General features: G+C 38.8%; 1 protein-coding gene across 1 annotated transcript; it reads right to left on the bottom strand.

The window, feature by feature from the left end:
• Positions 1–5,915: 5,915 nt before the first annotated feature.
• LOC311156323 (pancreatic lipase-related protein 2-like) lies at positions 5,916–16,575 on the bottom strand (the record flags this gene model as incomplete). The annotated part of the gene is made up of 12 exons (XM_084210172.1): positions 5,916–5,934; positions 6,223–6,387; positions 7,377–7,488; positions 8,103–8,232; positions 9,199–9,314; positions 11,513–11,635; positions 11,725–11,844; positions 12,583–12,691; positions 13,172–13,306; positions 14,198–14,323; positions 15,293–15,447; positions 16,527–16,575. The coding sequence occupies 12 exons, from the start codon at positions 16,573–16,575 to the stop codon at positions 5,916–5,918; spliced, it is 1,359 nt and encodes a 452-aa protein (XP_084066298.1).
• Between the last annotated feature and the right edge of the window lie 1,371 nt (positions 16,576–17,946).

Below are 17,946 nucleotides of genomic sequence, written 5' to 3'. Positions count from 1 at the left end.
TGCCACTGAGTTTCACTGTCTGTGTATTTCAGAGAGTATTTTTAATCACACTGGTGTGATTAAATTAATGTAGGCTAGTACAACAAATCAGAATTAATAGCAAAAGTAATTTCTAACCCATATTGTAGGCTTTTGATGTGTAGCTCCTTTTAGGAATGATAATTTTTTCTGGGCCTGTTTCTATGTCTTCAGAGGAAAACAGAAAATTTTAGTGGGCAGGAAGAAAAGTCTGGCTTTTGCAGCTGCCTCTGACAATGAGCAAGTGAAGACATCCAGTGGTTTTATAAATGTCAGCTTGAGAATTATCAAGGACATGAATCCTTTTTGGTAGCAGTGGCATTCACATAGGTAGGAAAAAGAGAATCAAAACACTCACTGAGAATCATGTTCTCCAAAGGAATCTCAGAAACTGTGTTTCAAGTGCAGGAATATATAAATTACCATGGCTTTCATAGAAGGATAAGTGTATAAAACTGTAAAAACAACATTTTTCTTGCTCTCATTTCAATTTTAGATTGAAGATGGTTAATGAATTTCTTAGCTTGGAAGGAGGTCATCTGGAAGTAGCTTTGTGTATTCCATCCTCTATAGAATTGCTAATATGTATAGACAAAGACCACTCATCTCACTGGAGAATCTTACCTGCAGTATTTGAGTGGCAGAGCCAAGAATAAGAGATGTGCTTCATATTTCTATTGTTTAACTCTAGTGTTTTCTTTCTGGTCAAGTGAACAAATTTAAATTGAATTGAGACAAACTCAATTTACTTTAGTGTATCCTTCCCAGTATCACATAGCAGCAAATAAAAGAATGTTTTGGAAGTTATAAATATTTATGATTTTCCATAATACATGCTGGCTGTTAATTAAATCACTCAAAGCAAGCAAAGCTAATATTAACTATTGGTTTTGTGAGCAGGAGATTTATGAAGTATAGTATTTGAAGCAAATAGCACAAGAAAAGAGAGTTTTAGAGCAGATGATGAAAGTAACCCAAGGCAGAGGGGAGTCCTTAGGGACAGCCAGATTTTCTTTGTGTAATGGGCAGAATTAAAGGGAAGAGGGTGAAGTTCATAATTCTGAATGGTTTATCTACTCTTACTGCTAGAGTATTGAACTTATTTGAACAAATCAGATGAGATAGAGGGAATAACTATAGATTTGCCTTGGAAATTGAAGGTAGATGCAAATCTTGAATATGTATTTTGATAAAAGCATGGCTCTGAGCAGCCATGGCTGTAGGACTCACCTACAGCCCAGTGGCTCAGAACAAAGCTAATACTCTAGAGCTCTGAACATCAACACTTGGCCCCAGGCTTTCCTAGTGTCACTAAAAAAAGGAAAAAACTCTGGGATGACATCACTGGCAGCCTGTGTTTTCACATATTGCTTATGCTTCCTGTGTTGCAAGGCCCTTGTGGCAGCTGGGAGAGGTTTGTGCTCCTCAGCACAGCAACGTGGGCGTGCTCTGTTTGTGCAAGGACTGGTGATGAGGCATGTTCTTTCTGGAAGTTTTTATATCCTTGATATTTGAAGATAAAGATTATTGGCTCTGTTTTGACCTGGAAATATGCCACAGGAGTAGATTTGGGCATGCTATCAACTTCTGTTCCCTAATTACTGGAAACAGAGCAATTTAAAGCAGCTTGGAGACTACTTGAAATTACAAAGTCCCTGATTCTGTGTAATGACAAAAGGACAATAGGAAAGCCCCAAGTTTTGTACAGACTCCACCCAGATAGATTTACTGATAGGTCAGAGATAGGTCAGTTGTTTAGTGGCAACTCCAATTCCAGTCAGCTTTGGTTAGGGAAGAATAACTCAAATAAATGTTGGGCATGCACAAATATTTATGGTTTTGCTTCTGTCCCAGCAGCCTGTCCAACAACTGGGAGACCCAGGAGCTTCACAAAATACCCTGATTGCATTAAAGTTGCAGGAAAATTACCTTCCAAAGTTTTTTTTTTTTTTTTTTAAATCTTCTGTATAACAGACAGATATTTGAGGATTGGAACATGTTGTAGGCAAAAAAACCAAAACAACGATGAAAGACCAGAAGATGTTGGAAGGCCTATTCCTGCAAATTTCTGGTTATTTTGCAAGGATTTTATCAATTTATTGTGGTGGATTACAGTAGCATGAAAAAAACCTAAAAAGTCACATATTAAGATAGGATCAAAAGTAGGAAAAGATAAACTGCTTAATCTGAATGCTGAGGTCTCTGTCTATTATTCCTATTTAGTTAATTTCTGTTATTGTTGTTATTTTAGTTCTGAGCTCACAAACATTTATGAGGGGTGTTTTGATAAATTGTGTTTTTGGAAAGAAGAGAAACTGCTGTGCTATGCAGTAGAGTATTTTATTTTTGTTATCAGAGAATTCTGACAAAAATGGCCCTTGTTGTCTCCTCAGTACACCTGCACATATGCCTTTATGACAAATGTGTGTTTTCTTCCTGAGTTATTTTTCTGTCACATATAAAGTACATAAAGATAATGTAAGTGGACCAGATAGTTCATATTTTGGATTGCTAATTGTTGCTGTCCCTTTTTCCAGAAAAGGCTTAAGAGGATTGTTTGTGTAGTTGTTTTATGTTACCCCATTTGTCAAAAGAGTGCCATGAGAGAGCAAAGTGCCTGAGGCTGAAAGCTTCATAATGGCTCTCTTATCAATTTACCTTTGGCATAATTTTTGTAGTGAACATATGTTTAAGGAGTATAAAATTAAATTTGTATTGTAATTCTGAAGCACTTATAATTTGTCACAATATTTAAATAATGTAAAAGACAGAATGCAAATCATAGTATGTCCTTTAAATCCCTGGAGAAATGAGACATGTTTGATTTTAAAAAGCACTACCTTTCCACATGACAGCCAAACATATGGAGTGGTGTGTCTCACTTGACATTTTAAAGATTCAATTTAAATTGTTCTGAAAAGATGGCTTACCTTGTTTTAAAGATAGGAAAGTATTGCCTGTCCAGAGCTTTGTCAAAGGCAGATTTTCTCATGAGATATCAAATCCTAGCATTATTTCGACTAGCACCATTAATATGAAGTGATAGTATCCAAAAATTTCATACTAGGAAGAATTTTAAATTTTATATACAAGAAACAAGGAGGAAGATGATTTGCCACCAGCAACACACAGGTGCTGTCAGTATGGGTTTTTTCACTTTTATCTCATAAAAATAAATCTCTCTTGTTCTGTCTAAAAATATATTAGCAAAAGAAGGGCAGTGTTGATGTCTACTATGCCAAAGGATAAAAATTAACTCAAGAAATAGCATATGACAAGAATGAAAACAGAACAACACAAGGGGAGGAAATTAATGCAATGTTCTAGTTTTAGCTGAAAAATTTAGGTGAGAAAATGCGTCTTTTTAAGTGATGTAATCAGCTGTACCACACTTGTAGCACAAGTCAGCAGCCTAAATGAGCTGTCACATTTTGTCAGAATGCTATTGAAATCTATAGCTTAAAATTAAACAAAATGTAACTTGTATTTTCAAAAGAATATGATTTATTACTCATAAAAGCATCAAATTAGTTTTTAGAATTGCAAAGGGGCACAGTCAAGTATGGAGGAAGGAGAGGATGGGCTTTAAAGAAGTCTTGAGTCCAACAGCACTTTGTTTCCTTCCTGTGAGGAGTGATGTCTTCAATGGCACTGATCACACTCCTGTTTGTGCCAGAAAACCCAGTTCCTGCCCCTGCTGCCCAGGTTTTTGTGGTCCTGAGGAAAATATTTACATTTATTTTGCTTCAGTTCCTGACTGTAAGAAAGGCAATAGAACAGAGTCTCCTTAATTTGTGCAACTCTGGGGCAGAGAGCCATGCATGATTTATGGAGGATGTTCAAGATGTTGTAATTACCAGTTACAGATATTTCCAAACTGTGTAGAAATACCTGGGGCTTTTTTATATCTCCAGGGGAGCACAGGAGAGGGGAGCCCCTTCTTGCTCAAGAAGGGAATTTTGCCAAGAAGTTTCCTTATGGGGTAAAGAAGGATGAATTTCCTGCTTGAGATGGTTTCTGGTCCCACCCTGCTCATGGGGAGATGATAAATAAAGGTACTGAAGAGTGACTCTGAGAAGGCAGACACCTAGTTTGTAAAATATCCTGAGCAAGCTCCTTCAGCAAACTGCACAGGAGGTGACAGAGTTCTGACATCTCAAAAGTATTGCTGCATAATTTGAAACACACCTGTTCATCAGCCACATTCAGCCTTGTGTAACACACCAACACCTTTTGGGGAACCTCACTGGGAGCATTCTGGAATAGCTGCTTGTCAGGATGGGACACCACAGAATTGCCCAATGTGATTGATACACTTAATTTCTGCATCCAAATGATAAACTTCACATCAGAGGCAGAAATCTGTTGCATGCCTCAGACAGCAGCTGGTAATTAAAAAATGAGAGAATTTTTGTGGGTAGCCTGTGTTGAAACAAAGGAACTTTAGCTTATTTTGGCTGATGCTGATAACTCTTAGTGGTCTGGTTTTGCTGACCAGTACAATCAAAATGCTGACAAATCTGGAGTGGCAATGCTAATCCAAATGATGTAGCTCAAGTCTGATTTCAGCATTTTCACAAAAGCAAAGTAGAGGTGGAAAATTCAGTTTCACTGGCAAAGAGAAAATAGTTTCTTATTGAAGGCTGCCAGAAAATTCAAGTTCCTCAGTAGTACAATACAGTTTTGATAAAGGAGATGCCTGATTCAGGTATAGAAAAGAGTCCAGCTAATACTGGAGTAACAAATGTTACTAATAACATTTGTGTTTTCTGTCATTGTAACCATAGTTCACAGGAGTGTAGTTGCCCTGCATGGAGAAAAAGTGACAGCACTAACTTGGAAATTGAGCTTTTATAGAGGGCTGGACAAATTTCTCAAAGTCTGTTGAGGGAGCCACATTGGTCCTTTGCTGCTGACTGCAGTGTCCTCTTGCAGCTGGTGAGGGTTGGGCATTCCTGGCCCTCAACAAAGAGCCAGGGTTTGCCACATGCTGGATTGCACAGTTCCACACCCACAGAAAACAGACCTAGGAAGGGGAGAGAGTTTAAGGAAATATTTGTCAGTAAAATAGGATATTTTGGTATCAGCTAGCCAACATAATCAATATAAACCCTGTTCTTATTTTATGTTAGGCCAAAGCATAAGTTCCAGTAGACTGAGAACATAGAGTGTGTTATAATTTTTTTTTTTTTTTTAAGACTTACTAGTTCATGACTAATTATTAACTTTTAGGATGTGTTTGCCTTTTTGATCAGGCTCCCTTAGCATTTTCATTTGGGGCAGGAGAGTGCTTTTGAAGGGAATTGCTCCCTCCATTTCTCCCACTTACCACACTTTGGTTTACATGACAGAGTGGGGTCTGTTGGAACCCTGGATGCTGGGAATTTCAGATTTTCTGTGCTGACAGGCACTGACTCCCAAAAGAACATTACATTTGACCTGACGCCATGGAGAAAGCTTCCAGAACTGAATGATAGCGCTGGGATTATGGGTGTGGAGTTTGAATAGAAGTGTGTAATATCACATGGTAGAAAACATAGAGTTTAAGGTTATAGAATATAGTAATATATATAAAGCAAGATGGAGGTTTTAGGGTGGGGGTTGGTCCTTCTTCTTCACCTTCTTCCTCTCCTTCTTCTCCATTGGGTTTGGGTGGTTTTGTGTAATTGGATAAAAAAGTCCATATTGCAGGCACAGGTGGTTGGTTATTGAGTTGAAAGTAAAAATAATTTAGGTTTCATTTCTTAATTGGACAGATTATCCTTAAAAGGCCTTGTAGAGAAAGCTACATTGCCATTTTTTACCTTTTTAGAATAAAGTACTGTAGAACTCACAGCTTGTGAGACTGTAACATAGGTAAGAACGAATACACATCTGAGTCCGAAAAGAAATACCGTCTAGCGATCTAATCCTGACCTTGGCAGAAAAGAAGCAAAAAATCTATTAAGATGGATGCATAAAATGGATTAATTTTGGTTAAAACTAAACAAGAGGTATGTTCCAAAAGTGTATCTAATGTCCTGCAGATGGCAGTGGCTGCCAGGCCCATTGGCTCAGCATGAAGCCATGCCCAGGCAGGTACAGGGTTGAACTCTGCAGAGCTGTTTTTGTGTGCTGTGCTATATGCCAATGGAGAGCTGGGCACATGAAACTGCAATTTAGGAGAAAAACTTCAACCTCTACATCATTAGATTATGTACTTACATATTCCCATTTTCCCCAGATATTATTCTGACTTCTTCAGCTCCCATGCAGCCTCTGTCTGCATGACCTAGTTGCTTTTTCCAGAGAAACTCAACTTTTGAAATGTTCCCAGAAATTTCTGTATCAACGTAGTTCAAGTATGTGTTGCCTGGTTTGAAAGTTCCCCTGCCAAAAGAAAAGCACAGAAGTGATGCTCAATATTCTACACAGATGAGGGGGAAAAGAAAACTTGACTATAGGGAATAAGGGAGATGAGCTGAGGGGTACCATGAGAGCTGGGGCTTTGAATACTACTGCTGGAATTGTATGAGCTTTTTTTATAGCTTTGCTGAAATTCCTGTGCCTTTCAGGATGGAAACACATATCAGTTAGCACAGCCTTTGTCAGTATCACCGTGATTTATTCTATACATTACTTTAGAATAATAAGATCTATCTTCAAATAAATCCAAGTCAAAAAGTTCTCTCAGTGTTTCTGGTTGCTCTCAACCATGAAGGAAATTGAAAATTATAGTTTACATTTGTGCCTCCTGTGCTATCACTGTTCACTCTAACAAAACACACACTGCAATGTGACATTAACATTGAAATTATCTGTGGGTTTATTGCTGCAGTGGTGTATTTGTAGCCAAAGGTACTCTTGGTACAGACCAGTAATGGGGCTGTGTTCAAACACAGAGGAGGTTGGTTTTGTAATATTGAAGCATCTATTTATTGAGATTTAAATTCACATTTACTGGAGAAGGCCAGGCTGAGTGGACAGGAATCCCATATTCCAGCACAATTAATGGGTGAGCTGCAACTTTCTTATTCACATATTCCCCAGAGGAGGGGATAATTGGATGACTGTACATCACTGAGCTCTTTGTATTCTCAGAGATCACCAAATCATGTTTGAGTCCAGCAGCAGCCAAGAGCTCTTGCCCACTTTACTATGCTAACATCAACCTCAGAAAACAAAAGAAAATACAGAGAAAGAGCAAGTAGCAAACAGATTTTTACCACAGTCTGCAGCACAGGTAACTTCCATCACTTATCAGCTACAGTGTAAATCACAGACCACACAGAACAAGGTGACACATAAAAAAAGAGGTGTATACATTCCATGTGCTAACAGTGATAGAGCCACATTTCCAACAGCCACATTAAACTTACTTGTCAATGGTATATTTTTTTCTGAACCCATTAGTTCCAGTCAAGGCTACATCTATATTTCCCTTCATGGTTTCTGTTGCACATACTTTGACATGTATCTCTTTTCGCCAGCCTTGGGAAGCAAAATCAAATGGATTACAGTTGTAAGGAGATTCCTCTCCTAAGGGTTAAATTTCTTATATGTTTCAGTGTCTCTAAGAGAGAGAAAAGGATTGCACAAACATGCTCATAAGCAAAAAGCACCTGTGATAAATTGCAGTTCATTTATTAATTTTCCCATTTCCCCAGTCCTGTGGCTGTTTCTACATTAAGCACAACTAAAACTGTATTTCTTATTGCTCCCTGCCATTTTTACTTGATGGGCTTGGCAAAAATATCCTGAAATGCTCCAGTTTTATAAATTTTGCCAATAAAAACAATGCAGCATTTTAAAATTTGAAATTATGCATTTCCAGCACAAAAATCTTCCCAATTTCATCTTTATAGAGTTTTTGAAGTCATCATGTAATAACCAAGTTTAACCCAAAGGTGAGCATCATTTGATCTGTTTTTACAATTATCTCAGATTTCCAAAATAATGCTGGTAGTGCATGTTCCTAACACCTAAAATTCTAGAAGTTTTATTGAGTGTAACTCATTAACTGCAGCAGCTCTGCAGAAGTGCAAGGTCCTTTTTCACACATAATTCATTGCCATTTTAGAATACACCACAAAATGAGCACTTACGAGCATATGGAGGGGAGGCCCCTGTGTTTAAATAAACCTTTTGCTCTTCTTTTTCAGTTTTATGTAAAAACCTGTCAGCATAATGACCCATCAGTGGGCATCCTTCTTTTGGACATGGAAAGCAGTCTCCCTGGGGGAAAAATAAAAATGTACCTTATAACACATCTCTTTTAATCTCACTTCATGAATTTTAGGAAATTAGGATATTTCAGCCTTTTCCCAGTTTTTTGTTTGTTTGTTTGTTTGTTTGTTTGGGTTTTTGTAGGTCCTTGCTTCTCAGTTCAGATCATATCTTCAGTATGTATCATTGTGGTTGAAAAAGGAGTTGAGGTGGTCAGTCATCTTATTTCTTCTTGTTGAAAATCAGAGAGAAACAGGTTGGACATCTGGCCTAATTCCTTGTGGTCTTGCAGGGACCATAAGTAAATATCATAAGGAGTGTTGTGCCTTACTACTTGATCTGTAAAATCCAGATATAGTCATCTTTCATAGGGTCCACTGGAAGGTTTTCTGATGATTATAGGATGGATAACCACATTTCCAAGTGGGTCTGGCTGAATATCTCACTCATATGGTAAAAATATTTATGTTTAGGAATACTGGAATTTAGGATTTTAGGAAGGTTGGGCTTTCCATTTGGGGTTTGTTCTGTCAGCTCTTTATCCTTTATTCCCATGCAGAGCCTTAATCAATTCAATCTACCTACATAGATCAGACAATCAGATCAAGACCTTGACATCCATTAAAAGAAGGTAAAACAAGGTAAGCATGAAAGCAGATTCACTGCAGTGGGAAAAAATAGCTCTGCTGTATTTAGATAGTTCAGTATTGATTTATGGGAGGTTCTGTTCAAACTGGTATTTGTGGACCTTTAGCTATTTGTGCATTTGATGAAAAAAAGGCAAAATGATCATCATCCCTTCTCCATTGTGAAATTGCTTGTGTTGGGGTATGGTCTGAATGAAGATAGTCAGTGGTTCTGAATGTCCCCTGTGCCCATATTCCATGATCCCAAGTGTAGAACTTGTCCCAGGAATTATTAAAAGAAGAAGGGCAGGGCTGTAGGGCCTCAGGTAAATCCAGACCTGGTACTTACCAACACAAACTCTCGGTATGTGTCACACTGGTACCCAACAAATCCATTTGGAGTGATGATGCTCTCAGCATAATACCTGAGACTTCTTTTATGCCCACATCCAAAAGATCTGTATGCTGGGGAAAAAACCAAAACAAACAAACACAAAACCCAACAGGTAAAAAGTGATTAAAGCAATACATTAACATAAAGTCCATGCCAAAGAAACATTTTGGGGTCTCTTTTCCTCAAAAGCACTTGCACATATAGTGATGTATCAGGTAAAAGAAATAGCAATGATTAAAAGACATTTACATTGGGAATTATTTGGTTTTGTAGTAAGACAGTGTACTTATGCATACATATATTATTTTCTGTTGGAAAGAGGTAGTTTTTAACAGAGGTGGAGATGCACAAGGTGAAACAAGAAGCATTTGGGAGTGCTCCCCTTTGATATTTCAAGACTGGAATATTTCATAGCTACAGTTTTTATAAAGCATACAGTAGTTACAATGAAGTAGTTTCCCTTTTCTTAGTTATCACAAGACTGTATGCTGTAATCACAGTTTCCACTAATTTCTAGAATTAAAGGTAATTTTAGCAATTATTATAAATTCAGTAGCTTTTGGTGTTTTTAAGCACTAGAAAATCTGCAGTAATTTGATAGCAATTCTGTGAAATCCTCTGAAAAGCGGGATATTTGGCAGTGTGTCCTTGATTTTGTCAGAACTCTTTGAAACAAGTACTTTTTTCCCATCAGACTGAAATTTATAAGCAGCCAGTAAGGAAAGAAGGAAGTGCTATTTGGGTCATATTTACACGTCCCTTATAGCAAATGTTGTCTTCCTTGATTCCAAGGTCTCTCCTATATCAAAAATCCATGAACTAAAGTTAGGTTGTTTGTATAAAAATGGGCTTTATTCCACTTCAGCATGTGGTGGGGGCTCACCAAACCACAGGGGGAAGTCTGGGAGGCACTGAAGTAGTTGCAAGCTAGCCCAGGTTGTCGTGAAATCAAAATTTTCCCCAGTGGCAATGTTTATGCATCTTAAAGATAGACCAGTGGTGTTGACCAGTTGACACATTGTTCCTTCCATAAAGAAAGAAACCCCATTAAAATCTCTCTGAAAAGTACTTGTCTGTTTTTCTGGGAAATAATCTGCATCATCAAGGCTTCCTGAGTATGTTTTCTTAGTAGCTTCTTCTTTAATTCAGGAGGGTTTGTGCTTTTAAACCCTCAGCACTTACAGCTGGCTCAATTTATGTTAGTGGCCAATTCGCTTAACACCTATAGTCTTTCTACTGCATCAAAAACTGTAGGGAAAAAGTCACTAAATATTATTTCTAAAGCACTTCATGCACAAAAACACTACATAAATGTAAACATTAGCAAACAATAGAGAGGTTACCAAACAAAGTAAGGTTTAACCAAGAAGAGGGAGTTAAGGCTGTCTCTATTTTTAAGAGCTCCTTGAACAACCAACTCTGTCTGCTCATGTTCAATAGAGTTGAGTTTCTCCCTCACGACAAAACATTGCAAAGAGCCTTGTGAAATATCTCTGGAAAAATATTTAATGCAGACATTTTTATGCATTTCAATTGGAAAGTGTTTTTGTTCCTAGTGACTTTGAGCACAGTCAGATTTCAGTTCTCTTTGTTACTAAATTCTTGACCAGTTCTAAGGGAGAGCATTTGCGAAAGCAAATTATTTAACTAGTGGTAGGGATTTCAAACCATTTAGCTGTGAATAACAGATGTTCTCATTTCTGTAGGTTGGGATCAGAAGACAGGATTTTGTGGATCTATTGTACTGCATCCCAGGGTAATTTTGATTAACTGTCCAACTTTCTTTGAAGAACTACTAATGGAGCAGTCATTTTATCATCTTTTATATTTCTGACCTTGGACTGTTCCCTTTGAAGAGACTAAAGCTTGATGGCATGCATGAATCCCACTAATATTGGGAGTAATATCTTCCTAGGGAGGAGGAGAGCTCAGATTTTAAAATACTAATTTCTGGATTATCCATGGATGAAATTTAACCAGTCCTTCATATGAAGAATTCCCACTAAGTTCAGCCTGTCAGCACAGTGGCAGGCTCTTAGAAAGCTTGTGATGCACAATTTTACATGCTCTAACTGAAGTTTTCATCTAGAATTTGTCTTGTTAGTACAAAAGAAAATTGGAGGGTATTTCAGAGGCAGCTTTAAATGTTCCATTTTTGAGCACTGTCTCCCTATTCCAAATCTGAGCTATATAAAGATCTTACCTTTTCTTAGCCTTTGTTTCTACCTGTAACTTATAATGAGGTATTACTTCTTTAACAGGTATTTACCTCTCATCAGGTCGTTGATATCCCGAGTTGCAGGCGGTACACGAAGCTGCTTGCATCCTGGCATCTTCTTCCCACCATTTGGGTAAAAATCCAGGTGGCCACAGGTCTGAAGAATCCCTGGAGCTGAAATGCATAATGGATCCTGGCAGATCAATCCCAGGTGTTCTGTAGCCAACCTGTGTGCCAATGGCAGCCTTTCAATGAAAACTTACCAAAGTCAAAGAAAAGATGACCAGCATGAGTGTGAATGATATCAACAAATTTTGCATCTGAAGGATCCAGCCTAACCATTGTGGGAGTGTACTGGAAAAGGGGCCCAGCTGGATCCAAACCTAAATGAATGGAGATACATCTGATTGAGTAAATAATATCATATGTATATCACCACACACAGGTCATGTATGTCATATATATAATTACATTTCTACCTTTACATTAAAAAAAAATTCCATTTTGTGGTCCACAGCTAGAAAAAGAGGCAGGGTATTAATAGAAAACTGACTGAAGGCATTGCAGCACAGTAAAATGCTGTTGGCTGCTTGGCTTACTTTTGGGAACAGTGATAGAAGAAGAGATTTGGTTTATTGGGGTTTTTTCATAATTTTATTGAAAAATATGAAATCTTCATACGCTACTCTGAACATGTATATTTATTTATGAATTTTTATTTGGCAAGAAGTCTATTTTTATTTCCAGAATATCTTGGTTGAAATTGGTATCCCTTCACTTCAGTGTCAGTGAGGTCTCTTTGGAGATAAAGAAACACAGCTCTGACCCCAGCTTCCCTGAATTGCTCGTGTGACTGCTCACTATGTGCATGGCTTAGACAAAGCAATGCCTATGCAGAGAAAAGAACTGATTGGGAGAGAAGGAAAGCAGAAAATAGTGAGGTTTTAGAAAAAAGCAGTGTGTGACTGTGTCACAACTTGTGTGCCACCCTACTGGCTGGACACTTATTTACGACAAAGCAGCACATTGCATTCAGTATTGTATGTTTATAAAGCAGCAGTGATTCTTCAACTCTCTTGAGTGAAAATATAAAGTTTTATCAGCTGAAATAGCTGCAGTACCTGTTATTCTTCCAATGCCAGGCTTCCTCCTCCCTGCCTCCCCTGCAACGTGTGCCCCAAGGCTGTGGCCAATGAAATGGATGTTGGCAGGAGAGTAGCCATAGTCTTTCTGTGAAGGTTTATGGAAAGGAGAAAAAACCAGTGTGGGTGTACAAGTGACACTGTAGCATGTCCCCATGCAGTTCCAGGACACGGCCAGGTCACTGGGCAGTGGAGACGAGTGTTCTGGGTGATGGGATCTGTACCTAAAGAGAAGCAATTCCCCAGTCATCCCACCCCTCTTCATTTTCAGGGTGTTCATGGCCATTTACCATCTTATCCTGATACACTAAATCTAGGGGATTTAATTTTTCATTTCAGATTTTCAAACATTTTGAACTGCTGAAAATTCATGTTAGTTTTTCAAAATCAATTATGACACTAAAGCAAGTGTTTTCATTCATGCGGGATTAGAGCCCTTCTATAACTTTTGGACCTGCTTTACTGGGTGCTTCTTGTTCTTCCTGGCTCTATTGAATCAAACCTAAAGGTGCCACTTTGAGCACAACATTTATGTGTGGACTGTGCACATTCCAGGGATATTTTTTACCTCGAGGAAGTTGACCAGGTACTCCAGCTCGGCCCCCACAATGCGGACGTTGTTGACAGCGTCTGTGTACAGACCACTGGAGCCACCCCTCCAGTCTGTCAAAATGCAGTTCACATCTTCAGAGTGAAACATGAACTGGTGGAGACCAGGAGAAGAATAGAGAAGGGAACAGGCATTATTTGCAGCTGTAGCAGGGCATATGTAAACTGTATTTTGTCTTGTTTGTGTGATCGCTGACGACACATCTGTAGTAATTCCTACTGATGCTGAAGATCAACACAAGGAGGCAGAGTGGAACCAGTGATTAGAGGACACTCAAGTGGAACCAGTGATTAGAGGACACTCACAACCTTCCTTCAGCTCTTCTTCCATTCCAGATGCCTTGGTTGGCTCTAAGGGACCAACTTCTCTTAATGACAGTACCCCTGTTACCAAAATAGGTCCAAGCTTTATTCTTCAAAATTTTTATGCTTGGATCATCTAAAAGAATTTTCAAATTTCTGCTTGAATTGTTCAGCCCTGAAGTTCATGGATTATAACCAAAATATTCTATTTAGACACTTCTGCCAATAGAACTTTCTGATTTTGTATTTTATTCTGAAACAATTTCATTTTTGAAATGTGCCAGAGTAGAATGAAACCAATCTGCTGAACAAAGCCTTTTGGTTTTATTAGATCAAATGTGTCACACAAACTGACACATTTATTGTGACCTTTTGCTGAGGTGAGAAAACTCACTCTTTTTTCCCCCTTTATTATTGGCAATGAATTGAAAAATCAATTTATTATAGCTTTCCCAGTGGAGGTGAATGCAGCAAAAGGGCATTAAGGAGAAGGCTGAAGTACACTATACTCCTAGCCAGGAACAAGACAGTCGTCATGTGGAACCGGGCTTCATTCTGACTTTTGTGCTCCCTGAATTAACAAGAGAACAGAAGTGTAAATTTTATATGGGAATTATAAGCCAGATGTGGATATTTACTTTCAAATACAGACAAAATGACTGTTAAAAATTGTTGTACCTACCCTGCAGATGCTTGTTATCCAGGGGAGATCTGCTCCAGCAAGGTGGCCGTGGATAATGAAACGAGTTTTCCTGTGCGCTCGGAAATTTGAAGCTTTTATAGTTGAAGGATTTGTAGCTGAAATTTTCTGTGCCAAGAGAACCAACCAACCAACAAACACAACAAGGATGTGACTCTTCTATCCCACTCTACATTTTGATAAAGGGCAGAGTGCCCCAATAGTTAAGGTATAATTCTAGACCTGGAAAAGATGGGTCTTATTCCTCATTCCTAAACTGCCTTTCAAGTTTCATTAATCATTTAATCACTTCAACAAATGCTTCACTTCCTCTGGTTAATTGAACTAATGATACTGGCATCTTCTGCACAATGCTTTGTGATATACTGGAACAACATGCTATGTAAGTACAAGATTTTATCAAACTTGGCAATAGAAATGCAAAGATAGCATCTCCTGAAAGGTATTATGTGCTTGACTTTGAAACTATACCTATTTTTCTTTCTTTTTTCCTTTGAAGATAAGACCTTAATTGCTTCATTTATATTTTATGGGAAAGCCCACCAGGCTTACAAATTCAGAGGCTGTAGGTATTTTGGTGTGTATTGAGAAAGAAGACATTATTTCCTTTTAAGGAAATTCTGAGTACTAACTCTTACATATTTTTTGTTATGATTTTATTGACTTAAAAGGGGGATGTCATGCACTAATTAGCAGACATCTCACCTTCAGTGAAAGACTGATTTGTTAAAACCTCCTCTTAGCTGGAGGAGTTGGACTTGTTCTGAAGTGACTTAATAAACACCTCTACTGATTGTGACTGCCATTTATTCAAAACCACTTAATTCTGGAGCCTTTTACCTGTAATAACTTGTGTTAGAGGGCTGTGATTAATATGTTGTAAATATACCTGGCTCCTCAGGGAGCTGAAATGAGGAAAAAGGAAAAAAGATGGAAGAAAATTATCCTGTGTCTAATATAGAATTGGAGGTTCTCCCAGCAGTCATATGAGCAAAATAAGTGAGAAAAGAAACTGTCCCTACAATTTATTGAATGTATTGTACACTGTCAGTATTTAAAAACAAAGCATTTTCTTACTTGGTATTTCACCATGTTATCCCTGGTGTATAGGAGGAAATTTGTGTTCACAGCATCTGGAGAGCTGGGCAAGCCTGCCAGTTGTCTCCCAGGGATCCCAGCCCATGGAGGGCTGTCTGAAAAGCATCCAAGCCTTTTGTAGCAAACTTCCCTTCCTGGGGTGCACAAAGAAAGAGATATTTGTGTTCTGGGAATGTCACAGGTTCTGCACATGAAGCTGGCAGGAGAGGGTTTACACCAGGAACAAGCCTGATTTGGATTGGGATGGCCCTTCTGAGCATTTCTCATTAAGGGGCTCAGTTGTGCTTGGGTGTTTGCAGCGAGGACTTAACTTCAGGAGTGGTTCCTGCTGCAAACAGAGCCTGGAACTCAGCCTGGTGAGCTCAGGATGTGTTTGGTTCAACATATTGTTAACACAGCCCTTGGAAGAACACAATCAAATCTTCATCCAGGGAAGAAATCAGTTTTTGCTGTCAGCACAGGGTAGTCCTTTAAATCAGACCTAAACTCCAGGGATTATCTAGATTGTTATTTATTGTGCAACAGCTCACGAGGGAGCAAAAAGAAACCATAACATTAAAATAGATGTTTCTGCTTGCTCCACAATGGACATTAATGGAAGCAATAAAGTGGAATTTAAGTGGAGGCCTAGTGCAAAGCACAGCCTCAGGATGTGTGGTCTGTGCCTGAAGGACCAGTTTCACAATTTCTATTGTGCCTTTAATACAGTAATGGTGCAAATATAACACACGGGCGTTGCCATTAATTGTCATCCTTCCACACTGTTATAGCACAACAGTTGTGAAATCCCAAGAAATTTTTATTGCTATTGAAAAGTCCATTCTTTCCTGTCATTAAAGAGGTACTTTGGACCAAGACTATTTTCTTTTTCTCTGCATAGCACTGTGAAGAGTAGGTGCCTAGGCTCTCATTACCAGGGTTGTAGCTACCATGAGTGAGTTGAGGGCAGGAAATGTTCTGGAAGAATTTCAGTATCAATTTGCATATAAAAATACCTTTCTGATTCCCATTCTGTTTCCTAGCTGCAAAAACCTTTACAGAATTAAAAAGTAATGAGTTAAATGTGGGAACGACATGGCATGACTCAGTGATCCTAATGAAGTATTATGTTAAATCCATTCCAATGAACAGGTTTTTTCTAGAATATAGATATCCTGGTGTAAGCTGCACATCATTTTTACTCTTGATAGACTTGATTCATTATGTGTCTCACCTCTGGCTGCATTGAGAAGAAAAAGAATAGTGATCCATACTGCAAGCATCTGAAGTGAATAAGAACACAATTCAAACATAATTGAAATTAGAATCTGGAATTCACCTAAGGATTCCCTTAACCCATTAAAACCCCTCGTAATTCAGTACTTCAGTCATTTACTGAGTTAGATCCAAAAAAACCAGCTCCTCCTCAAAAATAGTAAGGTTTCAAAAAAATAGCTTTGGGATTATTTCTGTTTGCCATGGAGATTTTGCATGATCAGGATATCCTTTAGGAATTCTTAAAGATCATCTTCCTGTCCTTGACAAACAGAAACTTTTTTTCTCTGTAGAGCTGCACTTTATGGGCATGCAAATTAAATTCTAACAGGACTTGCAACAACATGTTACAGACTGAAATTTGTCCTAGGATTTCATAGAAAAGTTACTCACAGAACTGCCATCAATGATTGCATTTAAACAAAACAAGGCAAGAGCAAACAGTTTGTGCTTATAAATCATACAGATGGTCTTGAAAACTCATTTTGATCACTGCTGTCAGCCGTGCATGCTTATCAGCCCTCATCTACCTGATCACTTAATCACCAGCTGATAGGTAAGCACAGGGGTAAATGGAACCCATCATTTACTCCAAGGTGAAGCAGGAAAAGTACAGTCTCACTACTACCATGAGCAACTTATCTTCAAAGGAAAATAGATAATTCTTAAAAAATCTAATGTCCTGCCCAGGTCATCTAACCAGCGCTGCACAGGCAGAGCCCTGCATCCCCTGAAATCCACAACACACTGTTAGGAGCAAAGAGGTCATCCCTGTGAAAGCAAGTGCAGGTTCAAGAATGTCCTTCTTCCATCTCCTCTCCTCCAGCCACTCACCAAATACCCTCCTTCTCATCACCATGATCCTTATTTCAGTTCCTTAGATGTTCTTGGCTCCAGTGCATCCCATTTTACCTTGACAAGGCTCAGAGCAAGTTCTCAGGGTCAACCTCTCGGTTGCTTGTGGCAAACCTTGCAGAAGCTCTTTGAGGAGCCTGGAGAGAAGCAGGACAGCTCTGTGCCTGCCTTCCAAGGGCACGTGGCAGAGGGATGCTCACCCTCTGCTGCTCCACAATGCTTGGATTCCCAGCTGCATCTGTGGCTGTGTTGAGTAATGCCAAAAGAGATCTCCCTCTGTCAGCCTTCATCCGAGATAACGCCAACCAGGTCCGACCAGTTGCTGCATGACTCCACCCACTTAATGCAAAGTTTCAAACAGGCTGTTATTGCCCTCCATTGGTTATTATTTTTCAAGCTAAAAATTGCTGGGAAGTGTGATGTAAACACTGAACAAACACAGGGCCTTTCAGGATCAGCAGGGCCGCTCATCTTGGTGCAAGGCTGAGTTGAGATTGTGACTTAACATCACACTGATGGCAGAG

This window comes from Fringilla coelebs, assembly GCF_963513975.1.
Source record: "Fringilla coelebs genome assembly, chromosome: 8".
Classification (NCBI taxonomy): domain Eukaryota; kingdom Metazoa; phylum Chordata; class Aves; order Passeriformes; family Fringillidae; genus Fringilla; species Fringilla coelebs.
Note: the sequence above shows the minus strand (reverse complement) of the source record. Positions and strands in the feature narration are given on the sequence as shown.